Source organism: Symsagittifera roscoffensis, chromosome 4 (assembly GCF_963678635.1).
Source record: "Symsagittifera roscoffensis chromosome 4, txSymRosc1.1, whole genome shotgun sequence".
Classification (NCBI taxonomy): domain Eukaryota; kingdom Metazoa; phylum Xenacoelomorpha; order Acoela; family Convolutidae; genus Symsagittifera; species Symsagittifera roscoffensis.
Window position 1 is genome coordinate 51943155 of NC_087065.1, and position 18782 is coordinate 51961936.

The 18782-nt window shown below is 35.9% G+C and overlaps 1 protein-coding gene across 3 annotated transcripts in view; it reads right to left on the reverse strand.

Annotated features, from left to right (window-relative positions):
• The window catches only part of LOC134843618 (glycine receptor subunit alpha-4-like), a 21205-nt gene continuing 2423 nt past the window's right edge, over positions 1-18782 (reverse strand). For 2 of the 3 annotated variants that reach the window (XM_063859784.1, XM_063859783.1), the window contains exons 2-9: positions 14310-18735; positions 8986-9080; positions 7792-7859; positions 6011-6231; positions 5576-5808; positions 4906-5294; positions 3617-3785; positions 1-645 (exon numbers count right to left, since the gene is read on the reverse strand). In XM_063859784.1, the coding sequence (XP_063715854.1) occupies positions 362-645; positions 3617-3785; positions 4906-5294; positions 5576-5808; positions 6011-6231; positions 7792-7859; positions 8986-9080; positions 14310-14386 (1536 nt within the window). In that variant the 5' untranslated portion in view covers positions 14387-18735 and the 3' untranslated portion in view covers positions 1-361. The remainder of the gene's footprint in view (positions 646-3616; positions 3786-4905; positions 5295-5575; positions 5809-6010; positions 6232-7791; positions 7860-8985; positions 9081-14309; positions 18736-18782) is intronic. The other variant, XM_063859785.1, reaches the window with a different exon arrangement.

Here is an 18782-nt window from a genome sequence, read left to right on the forward strand (position 1 = left end):
CAGGTCTGATCACAAGTCCGAGATATTTTAACTTTGAGTAAACCTGCAGTTCCACAGTTAAGCTATCAGAGCACCAGCTGCTAATTGATGTAGGCTGGCTTTTTACGCAAATTAATTGAGAAGAATTCGATTTTTATTGATATAAATGCTGATTTTTAAGCATCCGACAAGGTAGTTTTACGCAGGCCTCGCTTGTCACCAGATCAAGAAAAAAAAGAAACTAATAGTATTAAATTGTATTATATTTCCACGATATTCGAAACTTCTAGCTTGTAAATAAATAGAGCTTCAAATGATTTTTTTGCATGTGCTCTTGAGTAAAAAGTTTCGTGGCTTTTTTAAAAACTGGAAATATTTGAGGTCATAGAATGATTCCGTTTTCACCTATTGGTTCCAACTGGGTGCTAATATGGTAATAGATGGACCAATACATGCACATTAGAGTAGTGAATGTCAGTGGGAAAAAGTATCGTGAGAATCGGTCGATAGAGCCGACATTGATATCACCCTGTTCGTTTTTTATTCGGATCGAGGGTCTTCGCAATGAGCAGGATAGTCTTCTGCTGCTTCGCCGTGTAATATTGCTGCTGCTGTTGTTGTAATTGAGGTTGTGGTCGTAATGTTGAGAGTAACGTATTCCGCCCCCTGAAATACAGAAACAGAACAGTCTCAGTGGTCTAAAATTTCGAGAAATTGGTGAATATTCTTATATCGTCGATTCTACAGGTCTTCGTTTTTTCAAACATCTATTTTTGGCTGATTATTGTCATATTTACGTTTAGTATTCTGTGGTGCAGGAAGTTGCTTTTTCAGCATCAAAAATTAGTCGTACAAAAAATCATAACAACCCTAAAGCATATTATTTTTCTACTAATTTTTTTTTACGTTCTTTTAGCAATTATCACTTCTTGTTTAATAAGAATAGAGATTTTTTTTCGAGTTTTTTTCTCAGATTAGTTTTAGTTTCACAGCAACCGGCTATCCATGTGACGGCCTATAACCAACATTAGTCTTTGCTATATCTGCAGCTTTCATTTTATCTATATTTTTGCCAATATTTTGTCAATACTTTACTTTGTATGTGTGCCAGTCGGTCATATTCGGAAGTTTGACCTTGAGAGAAGCAAAAAACACTTGATTTTGGAGTGAAATTTAATTTTTCTAAATTTCGAATGGAACCTGTCATGCACGATTTTCTCGCGATAACTGAAAATCAGAAAAGAGAAGTCAGAACGTTCGAGTGAAAAACGCGGGAAAGTTGCAAGAGAAATCGGTAGGAAATTGCTATTCGCAATTTCCATCATAGTGAACAAGAGTAGAGCTGTCCCATCTGAAATAGAAGACAGAGTATTCCCGAGAGAACGATTATTTGAGCTGGACCAGAGTGAACCTTCGACGGAAAGGTGGACAACTTGAGTGTCCCAATGGTTCACGAGAAACTATATCCTAGAGTTAAGACCTGTCCTCGTTATTGAAACTGATAAACATTAAAACTCATTTAGTTACATTATTTAATTCTTGAGTTAATTACCGACTGAAGTACTTCCCCTTCTTGAGTGTGCTACAATGTGAGTACTAATTTAAATTTCTAGAGTGTGTTTTATAATTGTTATGTTGAGGTAAGGCGAGTTTTAGGTTGATCCATCTGAAATGGATCAAAGTTACACTGTCTAATAAAAAGTAACTTAACGGATTGTTCCAACCCGGTTTTTAACGGCGTTCATGTATTTTGGGTATCTAGAGACCTAAGTATGGGGACGTTTCTAATTCTAGAGTGGGGGGATATTTTAGTAGTAGCCTTTAAGCTGTAACGGGTCGTAGTCTCATGTCACAAACGAACCGAACTGGCTCCGACCGTTCTTGAGGTAGAAAAACACAAGAGATGGTGTCCCTGACCCTTGAGCCAGTGGTTATAGGGCCTATTTTTCTTAAGCCTCATGTGTGACTGCAGTAGACGAATGTTACAATGTTTACATCCTTTTTCGGTGGATTACTCTTTTTACACTTGAATCATTGTACAAACACCGGAAATCGAATATTGACTCAATAGATAGCTCTGATAGAGTCTAGTGTACAACTCAGAGAGACAACAAAAATAGTCGTTCAAATTCAGTCGATACTCAGTGAGAAAACTAGTCTACCACGCTCCGAAGACAAGATTAATCTTGTCCCCTGCAACCAAATATTTCTCAGCCAAAACGATAGTGCCTTTAGATTGCTGAATTAGTATAGAACACCGTCACACTGAAAAGTAAGGCATCAAATAACACTAGTTCGAGATATATCATTACAATTAAAGCACCTTGTCATAATCCCTCTTGTTGTTACGACCAATTGAAAAATGTGGAGGATTCTTATGTTCGGGTGTTTTAGTTTTTTTGTTTCTTCTTGTTTGCCTCGCAAAATAAGGTACCAAAAATAATCATCGGTCGGAATGCGTCGAGTCTTGTTTCATTTCAAAGCCTATTCATCATGATTCAAACGGAATTAAAAAAAAATTCTGTCGAGAAAAACCGGTATGATGTTTTTGATTTTTGGTGTAATTTTGAGCTAATAATGTTTGTGAAAATAAGGTTTGCAGGCTTACAATAGATTTTTAAGAATAATTTAAACCGTGAAAACTTAGTTTTATTCGAGTAAAGTTTGTTCAAATTAATTCTGCAAAAAATAATAAAAAAATTTCTTTATTACGATTTTTATTTTTTTCTGCAGAAACTTTTTTCAAATTGGCCTATTTGATTAAATATGACTCGAATATACCTAATTGCTATATTTTTGTTCAGAGCCTATTTTTACACTACACATGTTCAGATCTTACTTTAAAAAAAATTAAGACTATGCTCGGAACATTCAGTGCTATTTGCACAGCAGGCTGGCCACTTGGTCTATATTTATAATAAAAGTCATTATTTGGTCTACAATTTTTTGGAAGACTATATTTTCTAGAGACCATGTAAAAGTCACTATTTACAACAAAGATTTCTGTTTTTTAATATTTTTAAAGGGTCGCCTCTTTGCACTGTTTTGAGATGTCCGTTTTTGGTGACGGGCCCTAAAAGGTTTCTAAAGGCGCCTTTGGCGCCAATACATACTTATATTGAGGGGGGAGCGCGCGCCGAAAAAACGCAAATTTTTATTCAAAATTATGCCTGCGGCGCAGAAATTTTGGCCAAAACGGACTTTTTAGTACTTTGGCAGAGCCTGAACTTGAAAAATTAATTTGGTCGGCCTAAAAAAAGGTCGACAAAAAATTTCGAAAATTGTCATAGTCACTTGAAGTCTATATATTTTTGAGAAAATAGTGGCCAGCCTGTTGCACAGTTACCGACTATCCGTGTTTCTTTTTGTTTTAAGAATGTTTTCTGCTTTTTTTCTGGCACTTCGGTAGGTCTCGTGCTTTTGATTACAAATTGAAATTGTATTGCGTCTGTGTGATTAGACTGTAAATAACACTTGGTTTGAACTATTGACACGTGTAACTTTTCATCGTTTCTTTGAGAGTCAATACGCTTATGATTTACACATCTCAACATAATGTTTTTCTTATAATCTTTTATCTTAGAAGTCTTTTCCTATAGTTTGTATAACGCGAACAAGCACTGTTTCGTGAACTCACCTGGTCGTGCATTGTGCGGGCGTCTCAGACTCTCTTGTTTCAGTTGGGACAGCTCAACTGCATATTGAAGTGATGTCTTGGACCCAGTAAGGTCATCAGGCATAGAAGATAGGAGATAAGAACTGGCACGCCTCGGAAGCTCCGCATTGCTGTCAGTGAGCTGAGGGCCCTGCAATGTATTACGTTCATTTTTCCAAATTGAGAAGCAACACTATTATTTATTGGCTTTTGGCAATTCACGGAACAATTTAGCCAAATGAGTTCATTATTCTAATTAGACGCCTGATTCGCTAGTAATATGTTGGGGAGCGGTGGTGAAGTGGTTACGTCTCCGCCTCTCAATCGAAAGGTCGGATGTTCGAGGCCCACCATGATCCGTGCTCGTTGCTTGAGGGTGAAGCAACATTACCCAGCCCAGAAAAATAACCAAAAACAAATAATTGCATGTAGTTCTTAAACAGGGGCACAACAGCGGTTCGCCGTGATGAGCTGTACAGCTCTTGTGTTGGTCCTTTCCCCCGTGGATAAATGATCTTAATGTAATATTAAATTGCTAGTAATAGTAAATTCATCTTGTATGTTTTCAATTTAAACAAGGATAGCCGGTTTCTGTGCAAGTAGCACAGAATGTACCGACCATAGGTTTTAGAAAGTTATTTTTCCAAGTTAGTGTAGTTTTTTCTGCGTGGTGTGATATAAGGATCTGACGTAAAAATATAATTTAGCTATTTTCGACAGTCATACTAATATAGGCAAATGGGACAAAAAACGTAGAAAATTTACTAGAAAAACTAAAACAAAATTTTTGCAATAAGTTTTTGAAGTTTTTGGTTCCCAAAATGAAGCTAAAAAACTCCAAAAACTAGTTTTACTTGCCTAAAATTCAGTTTTAAGGTTTTAAATTATTCATAATGCAGTTGTTGTAAGCCTGCTGGCTTGCTTTATTCGCTCGATGTAAGACAAAAATTTCAAACCAGTTTTTCTCAACACTGGGAACTTTTTTGCAAATTTTTTAAGGTGGTTCGAATCATGACTGTAATATATCACTCAACCCAGTCCGATGATTATTTGTGGTACTTGATTTTGCGTGGAAAACAAAAAGAAAAAACTAAAACACACCCGAATTCAAAGTTCCTCCATATTTTCAATGGTCGGAACAAAAAAAAACAATTAACGAAGAGTTTCATAGTTTGATGAATCACATGATGATCGAATGACCTAAATTGTATGATCCTATTAGAATTTCGTGTTCAAAAGTTTGAACTTTTTGTACTTCCTCCATCTCGTACCCTAGATTTAGTGCTGCTTTTTGCAGTGTCAGCTCCCGTTGATGGATTGCTGGGAGTCGGCCTGCGTACCCTGGATTTGTCCAGGTAACACACAGCTGCAAACTCAATCAAACTGGCAAACACGAAGAGAAAGCAGCCGGCGAAGTAGACATCAATGGCCTTCATGTAGGATATTTTAGGCATGTTTGCATTGGTGGATGAGATCAGAGTAAGAAGTGTGAGGACAGTGGTGATTCCGAGGGCTGCCCGTGCCGGTACGGATGCCCTGCCGACCCAGAAGGAGACCCAAGAGACCATGACTATGAGAGTGGAAGGAATGTACATCTGGATGATGAAGTAGAGTGTATTTCTGCCGAAGCGAAAAGTCACTGCTAAAGTGTCCCACTCGCCTACAAAAAAGTAGATCAGTAATAGTACTTACCATTATCTTGAGAGAAACTGCAAAGAGAGCGGATACTTTGTCATAACAGACAGTGCTTCAATCAACGTCCTTTCTTTCGGTTGTGTGGCTCCGTTAGCTCTATATAGTTTGAAAATTTGTTCATGCTTATTTTTTGTTTGATTTTTCAAGTTGTCAAACGGAGCTCAAATATTACTTTTGCATTAGGTCAATGACCTTTAGGAGCTGTCTATTGGAACTTTGAAACAGGCACTTCGTCTTTGGGCATACCTGTGGATAAGTTCCTGATGTAACTGTTCCATTGATAATTGACCACTCTGAAATTAGAAAGTGTAATGTCTTCTGCCAGTTTGATGGGCGGTGCATTCATGTGTGTGTTGCGCAGCCACTCGTACTGCAGGTCATTTGTAGTGAATCCCCAAGACGCTATCCGCAACTCACACTCCTGAGTATCCATCGGGAAAAGTCGTAGATCCATCGGACATCGTGACGTCACTGTGACTCTGAAAAATTGAACCTGGTTTTGTTTTTATTTTTCCTACTGGATGTTTTTGTGTAGTTGAGCCTAAGAAAGAAATGGTTTTCGAATTAGGCAGTTTTTTTTTTAAAAAACGAGGTTTAAAAAGAGACGCAAAGGTAAATAAATGTTAGTCCAATTTTATCTAAGTGGATTAGTTCTATTGAAAAGTTAAATGTTATTCTGACCTGATGCTCATGAGAATTCTGCCGTCCTTGTGGAGTCTGAAGAAGACGTTGGGTTTTGTGACCTCGTGTATGTAACTCTCCGTCTCAGTCTGGAAGAAGGAGTCTGGCAGCCACAGGTCTTCCAGCAGGTCCTGGCTCAACACTATCTTGTCTAGAGTGGAGTTGAAACGCAGTCTGGGGTCAGTCCAGTACTGTCGGAAGTAGATGCCCAGTTTGAAAGTCTGAACACGAAAATATTAGGGATTTATTTCACTGGCTAGCCTCTTTGTCGGTTAGATAAATACTGCCTGCCTGTTCAGCCTTTATAACCTCTTATATGTATATAATTCCTATATAATTTGTAGGTTAATCGCCAGTGAAAATCGAATGAGTCAGTCTCTTATCATTCTGTGCTGAGCGGTGGGAAGAAATGATTTAAAACCCTTGTCAAAAAACTTTGTTTTAAAACACGATATTGCACTTCTCAAACTATGAAAAGAAACAATTAAATATGTTTTTTTTAAATTACATTGCCCTTGCGATAAGCAAGGGTATTGCTATCGGGTACTAGACCTTTTTCCTGTAAACAACTTTGTTCACTGGACTCATCTGGACTCTGGTTCATAGTGGTACCTTGGTTCATAATGAGTTCAAATTTCTTTGAGTCTCCTACACACTCAGCCTAGAGGTGACGAATACGCCTGGGACGGCAAGGGTCTTGGGTTTCAATCTGACTAGAACCTATTTTTTTCAAACAGTAAATATTCCCGTTCAAAAAATTTCTAGTTTCGTCGGCTTGGTTGCCACATCTATGAATCGTTTTTTTTTGGCTGTAAACATTTTCGCTGTAGTTGTTTTTAAGTGTTTTAGCTTTTCCAAACTCCGGCTGAATCGAAATTTGCTGTTAACATTGGTTGTAGTTTTACCAACTCGAGTTATCAAGATTTTTTTCTTCCTTTTTTTTTGTCTTTTTTATGGGCTTATTAGGTTTCGGCTTTATTTATATCGACCTAGTGGCCTCTTATTGCGTCGTTCGGGGATCGCAAAAAGTTTTTGTGTGAGTGCGTATGCTCTGAGGGGTGAAGGGACATCAAATCTTTAAAATTAGTTAACAATTTTGAACTTTTTTTCGACATGAAAGGTTTCTGCTCAGGTATTTTCGGCTGTTACCGCTTGGTAATTATACGTTCAAATGCAATCAACTATCTGGCGTAGACGTGACACAACAGCTTGTAACCGCTAAGGTTTGCGGTTCAAATCCGGCCGGGACCTGTTTTTTTGCAAACAAGAGTTTCGGTGTTTTTCGGGTTATCGTCCGTCCGTTTATTGTTGTCGACTTAGTTCCCTAGCATGATTTTTTGAGGATTAAGCTTTCTTCCAAGTTGCTGTAACCCCCATGCTTGAGACGACTAAGCCCGGGAGTTCGATTCCAGTGGAGACCTGTGTTTTTGCAAATCGAAAGTTTTCGGCTTATTTAGATTTCAGTCGGTTTGCTTATTTTTGTCGGCTTTGTTCTGCAGAATTTACTTTTTTGGTAAAATTTGGTTTCTTTTTAGCATTTCGGAAGCTCTTTGTAAAGTGTCTAAAGATGCAGCCAGTTTTGTTCTGGATATTTTGTTGCAGTTTTTTCAGTGCCAAAACAGTTTTTTTGTTTTTTTTTCTTCATTTTTTCCGTTTGATTTCAATTATAGTCATTCATATTTGTATCGCAAGTTGTGCGAAGCTCAGCTTCGTCTTTGTGTTGATTTTTTTTGGGTAGAAACAGTTTTTTCGCAACCCACTTTTGCTTGTTTTCTACGTACCATGTCGACTTCGCTGACTGGACCCAGACTCACTACGTAGAGAGTGCACTCCACCATCAGAGGCTTCACTGAAAACACGAAAAACATATCTGTCGGTTATGTACACGGGAAGTTATGATTGTGTGAGTTATGGCTTTCAAAATATTTATGGCTTTCAAACAATTGAACGCTTTAACTGGCCGTTTTTGAAGTTTTTTTTTACTCTGCTCGAAAATTACTGTGCCAATTCTCAGAGTAGGTGTTTAATCGAGAAACCCGATTTTGGAAATATTCTCTACTTTACCGGCCCTGCCCTGCTTTTAGCAGAACAAAGTTACTGGTTTCGGAAAGTCAAGTTGTCTTCGAAAAGTCAAGATTGCGGAAAGTCAAAAATTTTCATAAAAATTACTCTATCAAATCTGAGTTAAAAATTTCAATCGAAAGAAGTGGTTGCGCGACTTTTTCCTGCATAGACTACTTATTTTTTTGTAAGAGAAAGGTTGTATCTTTGGCAAAATTCCAAATCTCAAAAATTTTCATTCTTAATTCAGTAGAGAAACAACTAAGGTTTTGGGCAATGTGCAATTGTTGAAATTACTTATTTTGTCCCGCATCAGTATAGCAAATTCAAAAATATCAAACACGTACCTCCAGCTTTAGCTGGGCTCTTGGTATAACATGTTCTTCCCTCTGTGTATAACTTGTTTTGAATAATCTCGAGTCAATATTTTTCGAGTCAATGTTTTTTCAAGTGCCTAGGGTGTATGTTTATTGAATCAGATCGTTGTATTTATGACATTCAAAGCTCTTTTTCCACGCTGCAATTTTTCCGAAATTTGTCAATTGTTCCTTTTTATGGATTTTGTCTGTCCGAGATTCATGCGTCTGTCTCTATGTCCTGGGCTTTACTTAGCTACCATGTGTAACAAAAGAATCAATACCCTTTTCTGTGACCTTAGCCTTATTGTTGCAATAGTTAAATTGAGCTTACTGTTTGCTGATGCTTACTCTGGGAATTTTCTACGAGCCCGTGATTTACCGCCATTTTCTATGAACTTATATTACCAGCACCTTCTTGTCAGATCAATTGAGTTGGGCTTTCAAAATTCAAAAATTAAGCTGATCAAGCAAGCCTAATATTGCTATCAACTTTGGAAATATTATTCAAAAATTCGTTTAGTATTGTTTTTCAACTGGGCAACAGATCTTTCTTACATGCACTGAGCGGCCGTAGTCTTTTCTCGTAATGACCTTCATCTAGCAGCTTCTTCAAAATCTGATCTGGAGTGTTGTGTTGGGCACAGATAGACCTGAAAAAAAAAGCTGTTCACAACTTAAAACAACTTCTATTTTGCAAGTTTCCTGACGCAAAGACGAAATAAATTACATGTAAAGAAACGCACGTCATACTTATTTCGGGGTTTTTATGGTGACTGAGCTTTGACAAAATCCACCCGAGGTGACAAGAAGGTAGCTTCTGCTAATGTAACGCCGAAAACAGGTGTCTATATGCACATGAATTCTGAGGCGGACTCTTTTATTTCAGCTGTTACCAATCGATTTTATCCGTCACAATTAATTATATGCAGACAAGGCAATGAATTATTTTCAGTGGATTAATAGCCTGGATCGTCTGATTTCGTTTTGCTCCTGGGCAGCATACCGGGAATCTACTTGACAACATGACCTCATAATTTAATCGCGCTAATTTTTATGCGGTTTAATTTTTGGATTGCAATTTTAAAATTATTTTCCAAGCGAAGTAATTTTTGCTGTAAATAAGTGTAAATGTGTTTGTATAAATATAAATGTGTTGGTAACGCTGAAAACTTTTTCTCACAGAATTTTTTGTTCCGGTCACTTAACGGATTGAGAAATAAGTATATTGTGGCGTGTGTTTTTTGCATATTTTCAGGTACCTTAAGTAATGGTTGTATGTGGTTCAAATGTGGTATCATATTAAAGTGATGTTGGTCAAGATTCGGTTTCCAAAAAATAATCAAAAAACAAATTGATTCTGTTGAGAAAAATTGGTCAGGGCTTTTTCGATTTCATGAGTAACTTGTTGACATATAATTTGTTGACGCCCGATAAAGGTGTAATTTACTTTCTTATGTTGTTTTAGAAATAACTACGTTTCGTTTTAATTTGTTTTTGATTTTAGAAAAACAATATTTGTGAATTTATTTCGGAATTTATTTTATTTGGACCATTCTGTGCTACTTGCACAGCAACCGTGATCGAACCATTTTTTAAAATTCCCAAAATTATTTTCTAGTGTCCAGAAAAACCGGTTTGAATTTTTTGGTTTTCCGTCTGTTTTCGAGCGATTAAAGCGATCGAGTTATGATTTTTGTATACTTGCACAGCTATCGGCTATCCTTGTTGTGTACTATTTTTTCTTTTTGTTTTCTACGCAAAACCAGGTACCTTAATTAATTTTCATCGAGTGATATACCAAATTAAAGCCCTTTGAGTCGTGATTTGAACAACCTTTTAAATTTTTGAAAATTTTTCTCAGGATCGAGAAAAACCGGCTTGAAATTTTAGATTTTTGGTCTAATTTCGAGCTAATAAAGTGAGCGTGCAGGCTTACATTGGCTTATTTAAGCTTGAGTTAAACCGTGAGTATTTGGATTTACTGAGGTAAAGTTGTTATTAGAATTTTTTAGCGCCATTTTGAGAATCAAAAACTTCAAAAATTCTGCAAAAGAACTTATGAAATTTTTCAAACCTTTTTTTTTCGTTTTTCTACATAAATGTTAACTTTTTTTTCGTTTTTCTACAAAAACTATTTTTCCAATTGGACTATTTGAATATGACTGTCGCATTTGCTTGATTTCTTTTTTTTTCGTTCAGATTTTTTCACACATGCAGAAAAAAAAACTATAATTTGTAAAAACTTTTTTTTGTATTTTTGAAGACAGCGGTCGGAACATTCTGTGCAGTTTACACAGTAACCGTCTATCTTCGTTGTTCCGACCATTTGAGAAATTGGGAGGAACTTTGTGTTCGGATGAGTTTTTTTTTGTTTTCCACGCAAAAACAGGTACCACAAATAATCGTCGGACTGGGTTGAGTGATATATCACATTAAAGCCCTTTCAGTCGTAATTTGAACCACTTTTCAAGTTTTCCAAAAAGTTTTCCCAGTGTCCACAAAAAACCTGAATGATATTTTTGATTTTCTGTCCTAATTCGAGCGAATAAAGCAAGTGAGCAGGCTTACAAGCTGAATTATGCCAAATTTAAGACCTTAAAATTTATATTTAAGCAGGTAAAATTAGTTTTTAGAGTTTTTTAGTTTCATCTTGGGATTTTTTTTTGCAATTTTTAAATTTTTCTACAGTTTTTCTACTCTTTTTTTTCTACAACATTTTTTTGTCTAAGTTGCCTTTATTACTATGACTGTCTAATATGCCTAAATGCTTTTAATACGTCAGATCTTTTTATCACATCAAGCAGAAAAAACTACACTAATAATAAAAAAAAGTTGTGAACCGTAGTTTTCTAATGACTGGTCGTAACATTATGTGCTACTTGCACAGTAAAAGGCTATCCTTGTTAAATTTGTGATTAGTTAAACAGTTTCATAGATGAAATGAATTGTTAACTTTAAGAATTCGTTCAATCTTGTCCGTTTTGTTTTTCAAATTCGATACGAAGGCGGATATAAATCACTTGATTGGTTACAAAGCTATTTTTTTACTGTCTGTCTGATATACTTGCATTTAAATGGCTTAATACCCAAATCGTTCGAAGTTATGATTTCATCTGATTACAGAAATGTGAAAAAATCACTCCAATGTTTCACAAATGATTCTTTCTGATTTCAATTTGTCAAATGAGTTTTTAGGAATCATTACTCCTAGATGTGCGTTTTACTGAATTAGTACCTTTTACGCTTGCGATAAGCAAACGTTATCAAAGTGGAATATAGACTTTTTTTTGGGTTAACATATTGTTCAACAGAATCACTTGTATCTTGGTTCATAATAAATTCAAATTTCTATGCTTTCCCGACCAACTTAGCCTGGAGGTAACGATTATGCCAGCGACGGCAAAGGTCTTGGGTTAGAATAAGACCAGGACCTGTTTTTTGCTTTTTTTAACCGGGAAATAATCTGTCTTAAATGAAATTGTCGGTCAATTATTTGTCTGTTTATCTGTTGTCGGCTTAGTTGTCACATCTTGAAATCGTTTTTTTAGCTGTGCGCATTTTTCTTCAATGTTGCTTTTAGTGTTTGACTCACTCCAACATTTTGTATTTTTACTTACCTTGCTTTCGTATTTCTTTCTTTTTATTTTGGCTTTGCTTAGAAATTTCTTCGCCCTAAATTATTTAGGCCTACTTTTTATCGGCTTATTAATCTATCTTTGAGTTGTTTCAAGAGAAACACAATTTCAATACTCCCCCCCCCCCGCACTTTTCAAATTGGCTGTATGTTTAAAAATCGGTGCCTGCGTGCCTGTATACTCCCGTTGTTTATCTTTTGACTTGACCCCTCTGTCTACAGCCTTCGGAAAAGTCTGTGGGGAATATTTTGACCCATATTTTTACACAAGCAAAGCTTTTGTTATAGTATGAACTCTATTTTATCCAACCGATGCCGCAAATATTGTTTGCGACGCAAACATTTTTGCGACAAATGTGTTCATTTTGAAAGAGTTCATTTTGATCAATAACCAGCTATAAAATACAGCCAATGCTAAGGATATCAACTCAGACTATTATATTACAAATAGCACTTTAGCTTCAAGTTATCATGGATCTGCGGCGTAGATGTAGGGAAAGAGGCCCGCAACAAAATAAGAGTTTTTAATGAACTTATTCGTATACTAGTTGAAATGTGTCCGCTCTATTAATTGAGGCATGTTAGTTGGTAAATTTCTTTTTTTTTTTCCAATTTGACTGCTAATGCGTCATAATTGGGTTGCGTCCCTTAGCAATTATGTAGACTCATAATTGGCGTGCGTCACTTAAGAAATTTTGTAGCCTCTAAATTTTACTCAATCAGTTTTTCTCAGAAGAGTTATCGGTCATATTTTTGCTTGTGTATGCGGAATGCAACTTCGCCTCTGTGTTGACTTTTACCCTGCCATATTTGAGATTGTAGGTTTAATTCAATGAGTGGGTTTTAGGAAGCTCATTTGTTTATGCGAGCATTCCCAATTTTTTCTTACACCAAAAATTCAGGCTCTCAAAAAAGTCAAAATTTTGATTTTGACCGTTTTTTTAAATATTTTTTTTAACGTTTGTCGTGAACGACCCTCCCAAATCTGAGATTTTGATTGCAATCGTAATTTCTGTCTGAGTTAATCCCATTTGCATAAGCGGCTACGCCCTATTTTTCCACACAAAAAGCTATGATTCGGAAATGTAAATTTTTTGATTTGTTGACCATTGTTTGGACTTTTCCCGCTAACTATCCTGCCAAATCTGATGTTATAGGCTTAATCGAAACCGCAGTTTTTTGAAAGCCAACCTTTATCATTGGCTATGGCCAGATTGTTTAAGAAAAAAAGTTATAGCCTTCAAACACAAGTCGAAGTTTTGAAACTTTGACAGTTTTTTTTTGCAGATTTTGACTTAACGCGAAAACTACCGTGCCAGTTCTCAGGTAGTGTTAATCGATAAACCAACTTTAAGGAATCTTCTCTGCTTAATCGGCCCCAAACTGCTCTTTACAGGAAAGTATCATGAATTTTGGAAATCCTTTTGACCGTTTTAGAGAACTTTTTTGAGTTTTCTTAAAATTTACACAATCAAATCTGAGATGAAAAGCTCAACTGAAATAACCCGTTGCGATAATGGTTCCTGCAGAAGCGGTGGCTTCTTATTTTTTTGGAAGAGAAATGTTGGAAAAATTGACCATTTTAGATTTTGACTCTCACTTATTTTAGTAGAGAAACAACAACTACGGTTCTGGGCAAAATTCAATTTTTGAAATCACATTTTTCTTGTCACATCAGTCAAGCAAATTCATTCAATATTAAACACATACCTCCAGCTTTAGCTGTGCCCCTAGTTGTTTTTAATCCAGACATACGAAAATAAATTTTTGGTTCACCTAGTTTTTTCCACTCGTTTTTTATATTTGTTGCCTCTGTGTCGAAAAATATGAAATTATGACATCGATTTTTTTACACCTGAACCGTGCAATTTTGGTATCGCAAGTGATGCAAAGCTCCTCTTCGCGTCTCACGAATTATTGAGAAATGACTAATTATTGACTAGAAGATGTTTTTTGCATGAATTTTTTGTGGTATATAATTTTTGAATCTCGTTAAAATTATTCATTGTGTATAAGAAATCAGAAATGAATAAAAAACAACAATTTCAGACTAATTCTTCTAATTGGTCTATAAAATTTGCCTGATCAGTCATTGCCCTGAAGCTCAGAGTCATAATGTGTTTTGGTTTTCTCAAGTCTCAAAAAAATTCATTGATGTTTTTTTTGTTCTTCTCTTTTGTTCTGCCGGAGCTAAGGCTTGAGTTAACTTAATCCTGTTTTTCAAATGCGCTAACTTTGATTTTACCTGTGTTTCAGCTGAACGAGTATCATGAAGACAAACAGCATGTGTAGATAATTTTTCTGTGGTGCAGCCATAACCATACTTGTGACTTTTTTCGAAATAGATAGAGTAATGAGTACAGCTGTTTCATAAAGTGCCGCTTCAAATGAACAAAAATCTAGTATATTTTTTGATTTAATTGTATTCTGTTCGAGGATAAACTGGACGTTATAATTTGAATTGGTCCAGAGAAATCTAGGACACAATATAGACACTAAATGTGAAAGTTAGAGATCAAAGAAGATTACCAATGTAATCAATTTTCAGTCAATAACTCTTCAGTTTTTCACATGTGGGCTGGTCGTGGTTGACGTGAAAAGATATTCTGAGTAAGGCGGTTTAGTTATGCGGTTCTCTAATAGGAAGAATTTCGAGATCGTGTTCACTTTGTTTCTGAATAAGGTTTGATAACTTGTTAATAAAAGTAATTTAACACCGTTTTTCTAGTAGAGCTCAAATTTATACAATTAAGTGTTTTCAATCAAAAACTTGAGGAGTAAATAACCAAAAATTGTCATTCTGTATGCTCTGAATTACTATTTTGATCGTAGCCGCTGAGACAGCTGACAATAAATCACACGAAAACTTTGGAAGGCAGAAACATCTGGAGTTAAATGAATGGCTTTAAGGCAAACATACTTGGAAGTAAACAGGAGTAAAAGATCCATTGGAGATTAGCGGAATGTATCCAATAGGTACTATTAAAAGAGGAAATGTCACCTGTTCGAAGGACTACATATCCGAAAATTGGTTTAGACAATCAGAGATTATGATTTAAAATTCTGATTGAAAGCGTGACAATTCAGTGCGATTTTTGAAAAGTTAAAAGCCTTGGCTGCCATTGAGTATATCAGTAATGATTTTAACCCCCGTATACTGGCTGATATCTTCTGGTGTTATGGTAGCTGACGTCACCTAAATTAATTAAAAGACAGATGCAGAAACAATTGTAAAGGGAAGGTATGAGCTGGGATTATCTCTTCTAATGATGACAAAACGTGATTTGAAGAAGCAGCTGGAAGCAACTCGATGATTTGTTTGGAAGAATTTTTAGGCAGATTCTTGTAACTATCTAAATTTTCTCGTAACTAAATAAGTTTAAAGCAATTTTTTTGTATTTTCAACTGGAGACTTTAAAAATATTTCAAGGAGAAAACTGACAGCTCGTGCGAATCTTTGAAATGCTAGAATTTGAACCAGAAGAGAGATTGAAGATAAGTATTGTATTCTCGGTTTAGAATAAAGGAATCTTCCTATTTGCTGGAAATTACGCAAATTCTGTGGACTTAGCTGGCTGATAGCACCAGTTGCTTAAATAATACTTTTCTGATTATATAGAACGAGTTTTGATGCGTAGAAGAGACATCTGAAAACGGAGACCCAATCGTGCTATCCCAACGAAGCGATGCAATGCTTCCTATTTTTAGGTTTTTTTTGTGAAAAACAGGAAATCTGATTGTCAATGTGAAATAAGAAAATACAAATCAATATTTTGCTTTGAGAAATTACTAAAAAGGGGGAGCTCTCTCTCTCTCTCTCTAGCTCTATTAGAAAGAGTGATTTCATCAGTCTGCTTTTACTAGACTTCTTTGAACCGGATTTCCTTCCGGCTAAAAGTGTCTCTCGAAACACAGGCACTTTTGCGAAGATGTTTGTTTATTTGTCTCTTTGTTTGTTTGTTTGACAGCAAACACTTCACTCGATGCCTGTTGTCACTACCACTGGTAAACAACATAACAGTGAAGGCTGTGGTAAGACAGCGAAGGGAGAGCTTTTAACTTAATTAAGTCTGGCTGCCATAATTCAAATATAACACTAGAGCGTTTGTTTGTGCTCCGAGTATCTACTTCTACTGTCTTCCAGATCGCAGAATTAAACACTGATCGCCTCCCAAGGTTCCCGGTTGGGAATTAAAGTGATTACTTTTTAGGCCATGGTTGAATTTCAGCGTTGATTATTTTATCTATGTAATTGGGTCAGTTGCTGCATGTTACTTGAGACATGCAAAAGTTGTTTTTTTTTGTCGATCCGAGGTACCCAAAGCAAGCTGATTAATGATTGACTCTGGCATTTTTTCTGGATTCCCTATTTGGAGATTTTTTTGCTCTCCTAAAACTTTTTGTCGAGAAATGCTGATTTGAATATTTTTGATATATTGACGAAACTACGGGAAGAAGAGCCAGCTTTTGGCTCTGTGATTATTTTAATCTAATCTCGTCCAATTATGGATAAATTTGGATCTGTATTTCAGTTCTCTCTCGCTACTCCTACCAGAGTTTTTTGCAAATCAACAATTTATAAGACATTGAAAACTTTTTTTTTTCAATTTTTGCATTGATTTTTTTTCTCATTAGAAACTTTGCCCACTGATTTCAGCTCGTAAGAATTTTAATCCGTTGGGCCATGCTCAATTTCGCGAAACATCAAACTTGAACCATCAAACTTCGTGGAACATCAAACTTGAACCAGGATGAAAAAAAGCGTAAGTTGCGGAACTTCGTGAGCTCAATTTTTAGGACAAATTTTTTTCCGGCTCAATAGACCCGAGTATTGTCGGCTTAAATGGCGCGGGGTAAGTTTTTCAAAATGCTTATTACAATGTACTTGAATACTTATGACAATTTGCTAGCCTTTCAATCATTTTAAAGGCTTTATGCCATTAATGCTTGTTGAAGTTTTGAGTCATTAATTACAATAACCATCTTTCGTTTTCCTTCTTTTGAGTTTTAATGTTGACGAATTTTTGATTTCGAGTTAGACTGACAATATCATATAAAACAAACGTTTGAAAATTGTAGTAATCTCTTTGGCATTCATTTCATACGTTTTTTGACTTAGCGGCTTTGTCTCTTTTTCTGTCGTGTGCCTCCTATTTGTGTTGTATCTCAAAAGGTGCGATGCTGTGCTTCGCCTCTGTGTGGTTGTTTTTATGTATCTCTTGTGCTGCTTAACTCCGCCTCACCTTTGTTAAAATTACTGTTTTTTTTCACTACCGAGTTTTGCATCACTACTGAGTTTCTAAATCAAAAGTTAGCTGAATCCGGCTATAAAAAATAACAATGATAGTAATATTTTTAAAGTATTGTTCAGTGTTTGGTGTATTAGATAGCAGCTTCTTCAACGTGAAGAAAATGAGATGTAAGCTCTGCTTTATTGAGCCCAAATCATAAACTTCTAAATTGGGTTTGGTCTTTAGTAAGCAGAAAGCGAATGAAAAATAGATAGGGCTGATTGATTACAGCTTTTTTCTATTCTCTGATTGACTTTAAAACATACCAGACTACTGACGTCAGTTGAACATAAACAATTGCGCAAGGTGAATTAGCGAGTAACTTGTCGTTGATAACTGTTCTATGCAAAAATCTTTGAATTGGATGAAAACTTAAAAGCTGCGGTGAAAAAAGAAAAGAATAGCAGGAATTCAAACAAGTGATGTATCATCAAAGAGTTCTTGACAATGTTTCTATCAAGTTTTGAAGTCAAACCAAGCGGTCAATAGAGTCAAGTTCTAGATGAATATATTTGAAAGTCTGATGCGGCATTTTACCTTGGATTTCGTTCGAAATTATGATTTTTCTGAGCACCGCTTTTCCGTTCGAAAACAAACTCATTGTAGGCAAACTGGTGTAGCACATTGAGTATTTGCGTTTCTTATTTCAGCAAAAATCTGAAAATCATATTTTAATTTCAAACAAAGTCCAGAGATTAGAAAATCACCATCAAATAAATTTTCCTAGAGCACTTCTACTAGTATGTTTTCAAAACTCAGAAATCGAAGTCCACAGATTTAGTCAAGCTATATCTTGGAATGTAAAGCTGTGCTGTTATAATGGAAAAGTTTGTTATTATGCTCTTGAAAGACAGAGATTGGTAACGCAACATACTTTTTCGAGATACTGATGGTAACGAAATGATTTTTCGAAGCTGATGAAAATAGATGGTACGCTTATTCCGCGAAAACCAATAACTACTGCGGGGTACGTGTGATTACTCAAAAACTGTGCATTTGTAGTTGTTTACTAAATTCACTCATGATTCTTACCCAGATTGATAAAAGAGACATATTCTATTTGTTATCTGACACTATATGCAGAAGTAAGTGCAATTCTTACTCGAGGGCTAACTTTTCTGACCGATTTAAGACCAAAATTAAGAAGATTTCTCGTCTTAGATTTGTCTGATAAGGCCAATAAGACTAACAAATAGCATTTTTTTCTCTTCGATAGTAACAATACCTTGGCACATGTAGCGAAACTCTACATGAATCATCGCGCGGCGAAATTGATGGTCTAATAAGTGAAAGGCGCAAAGTATCAATTGACGTTATTGTTGGGAGAAGTGTGGGAAGTAAACATGGAGAAGGTTGAGTTTTCCTACCGATCTTATGCACCTCAAACAAACTTAGAGGGGGTTTAGTGTGTTATTATACAAAAGGCT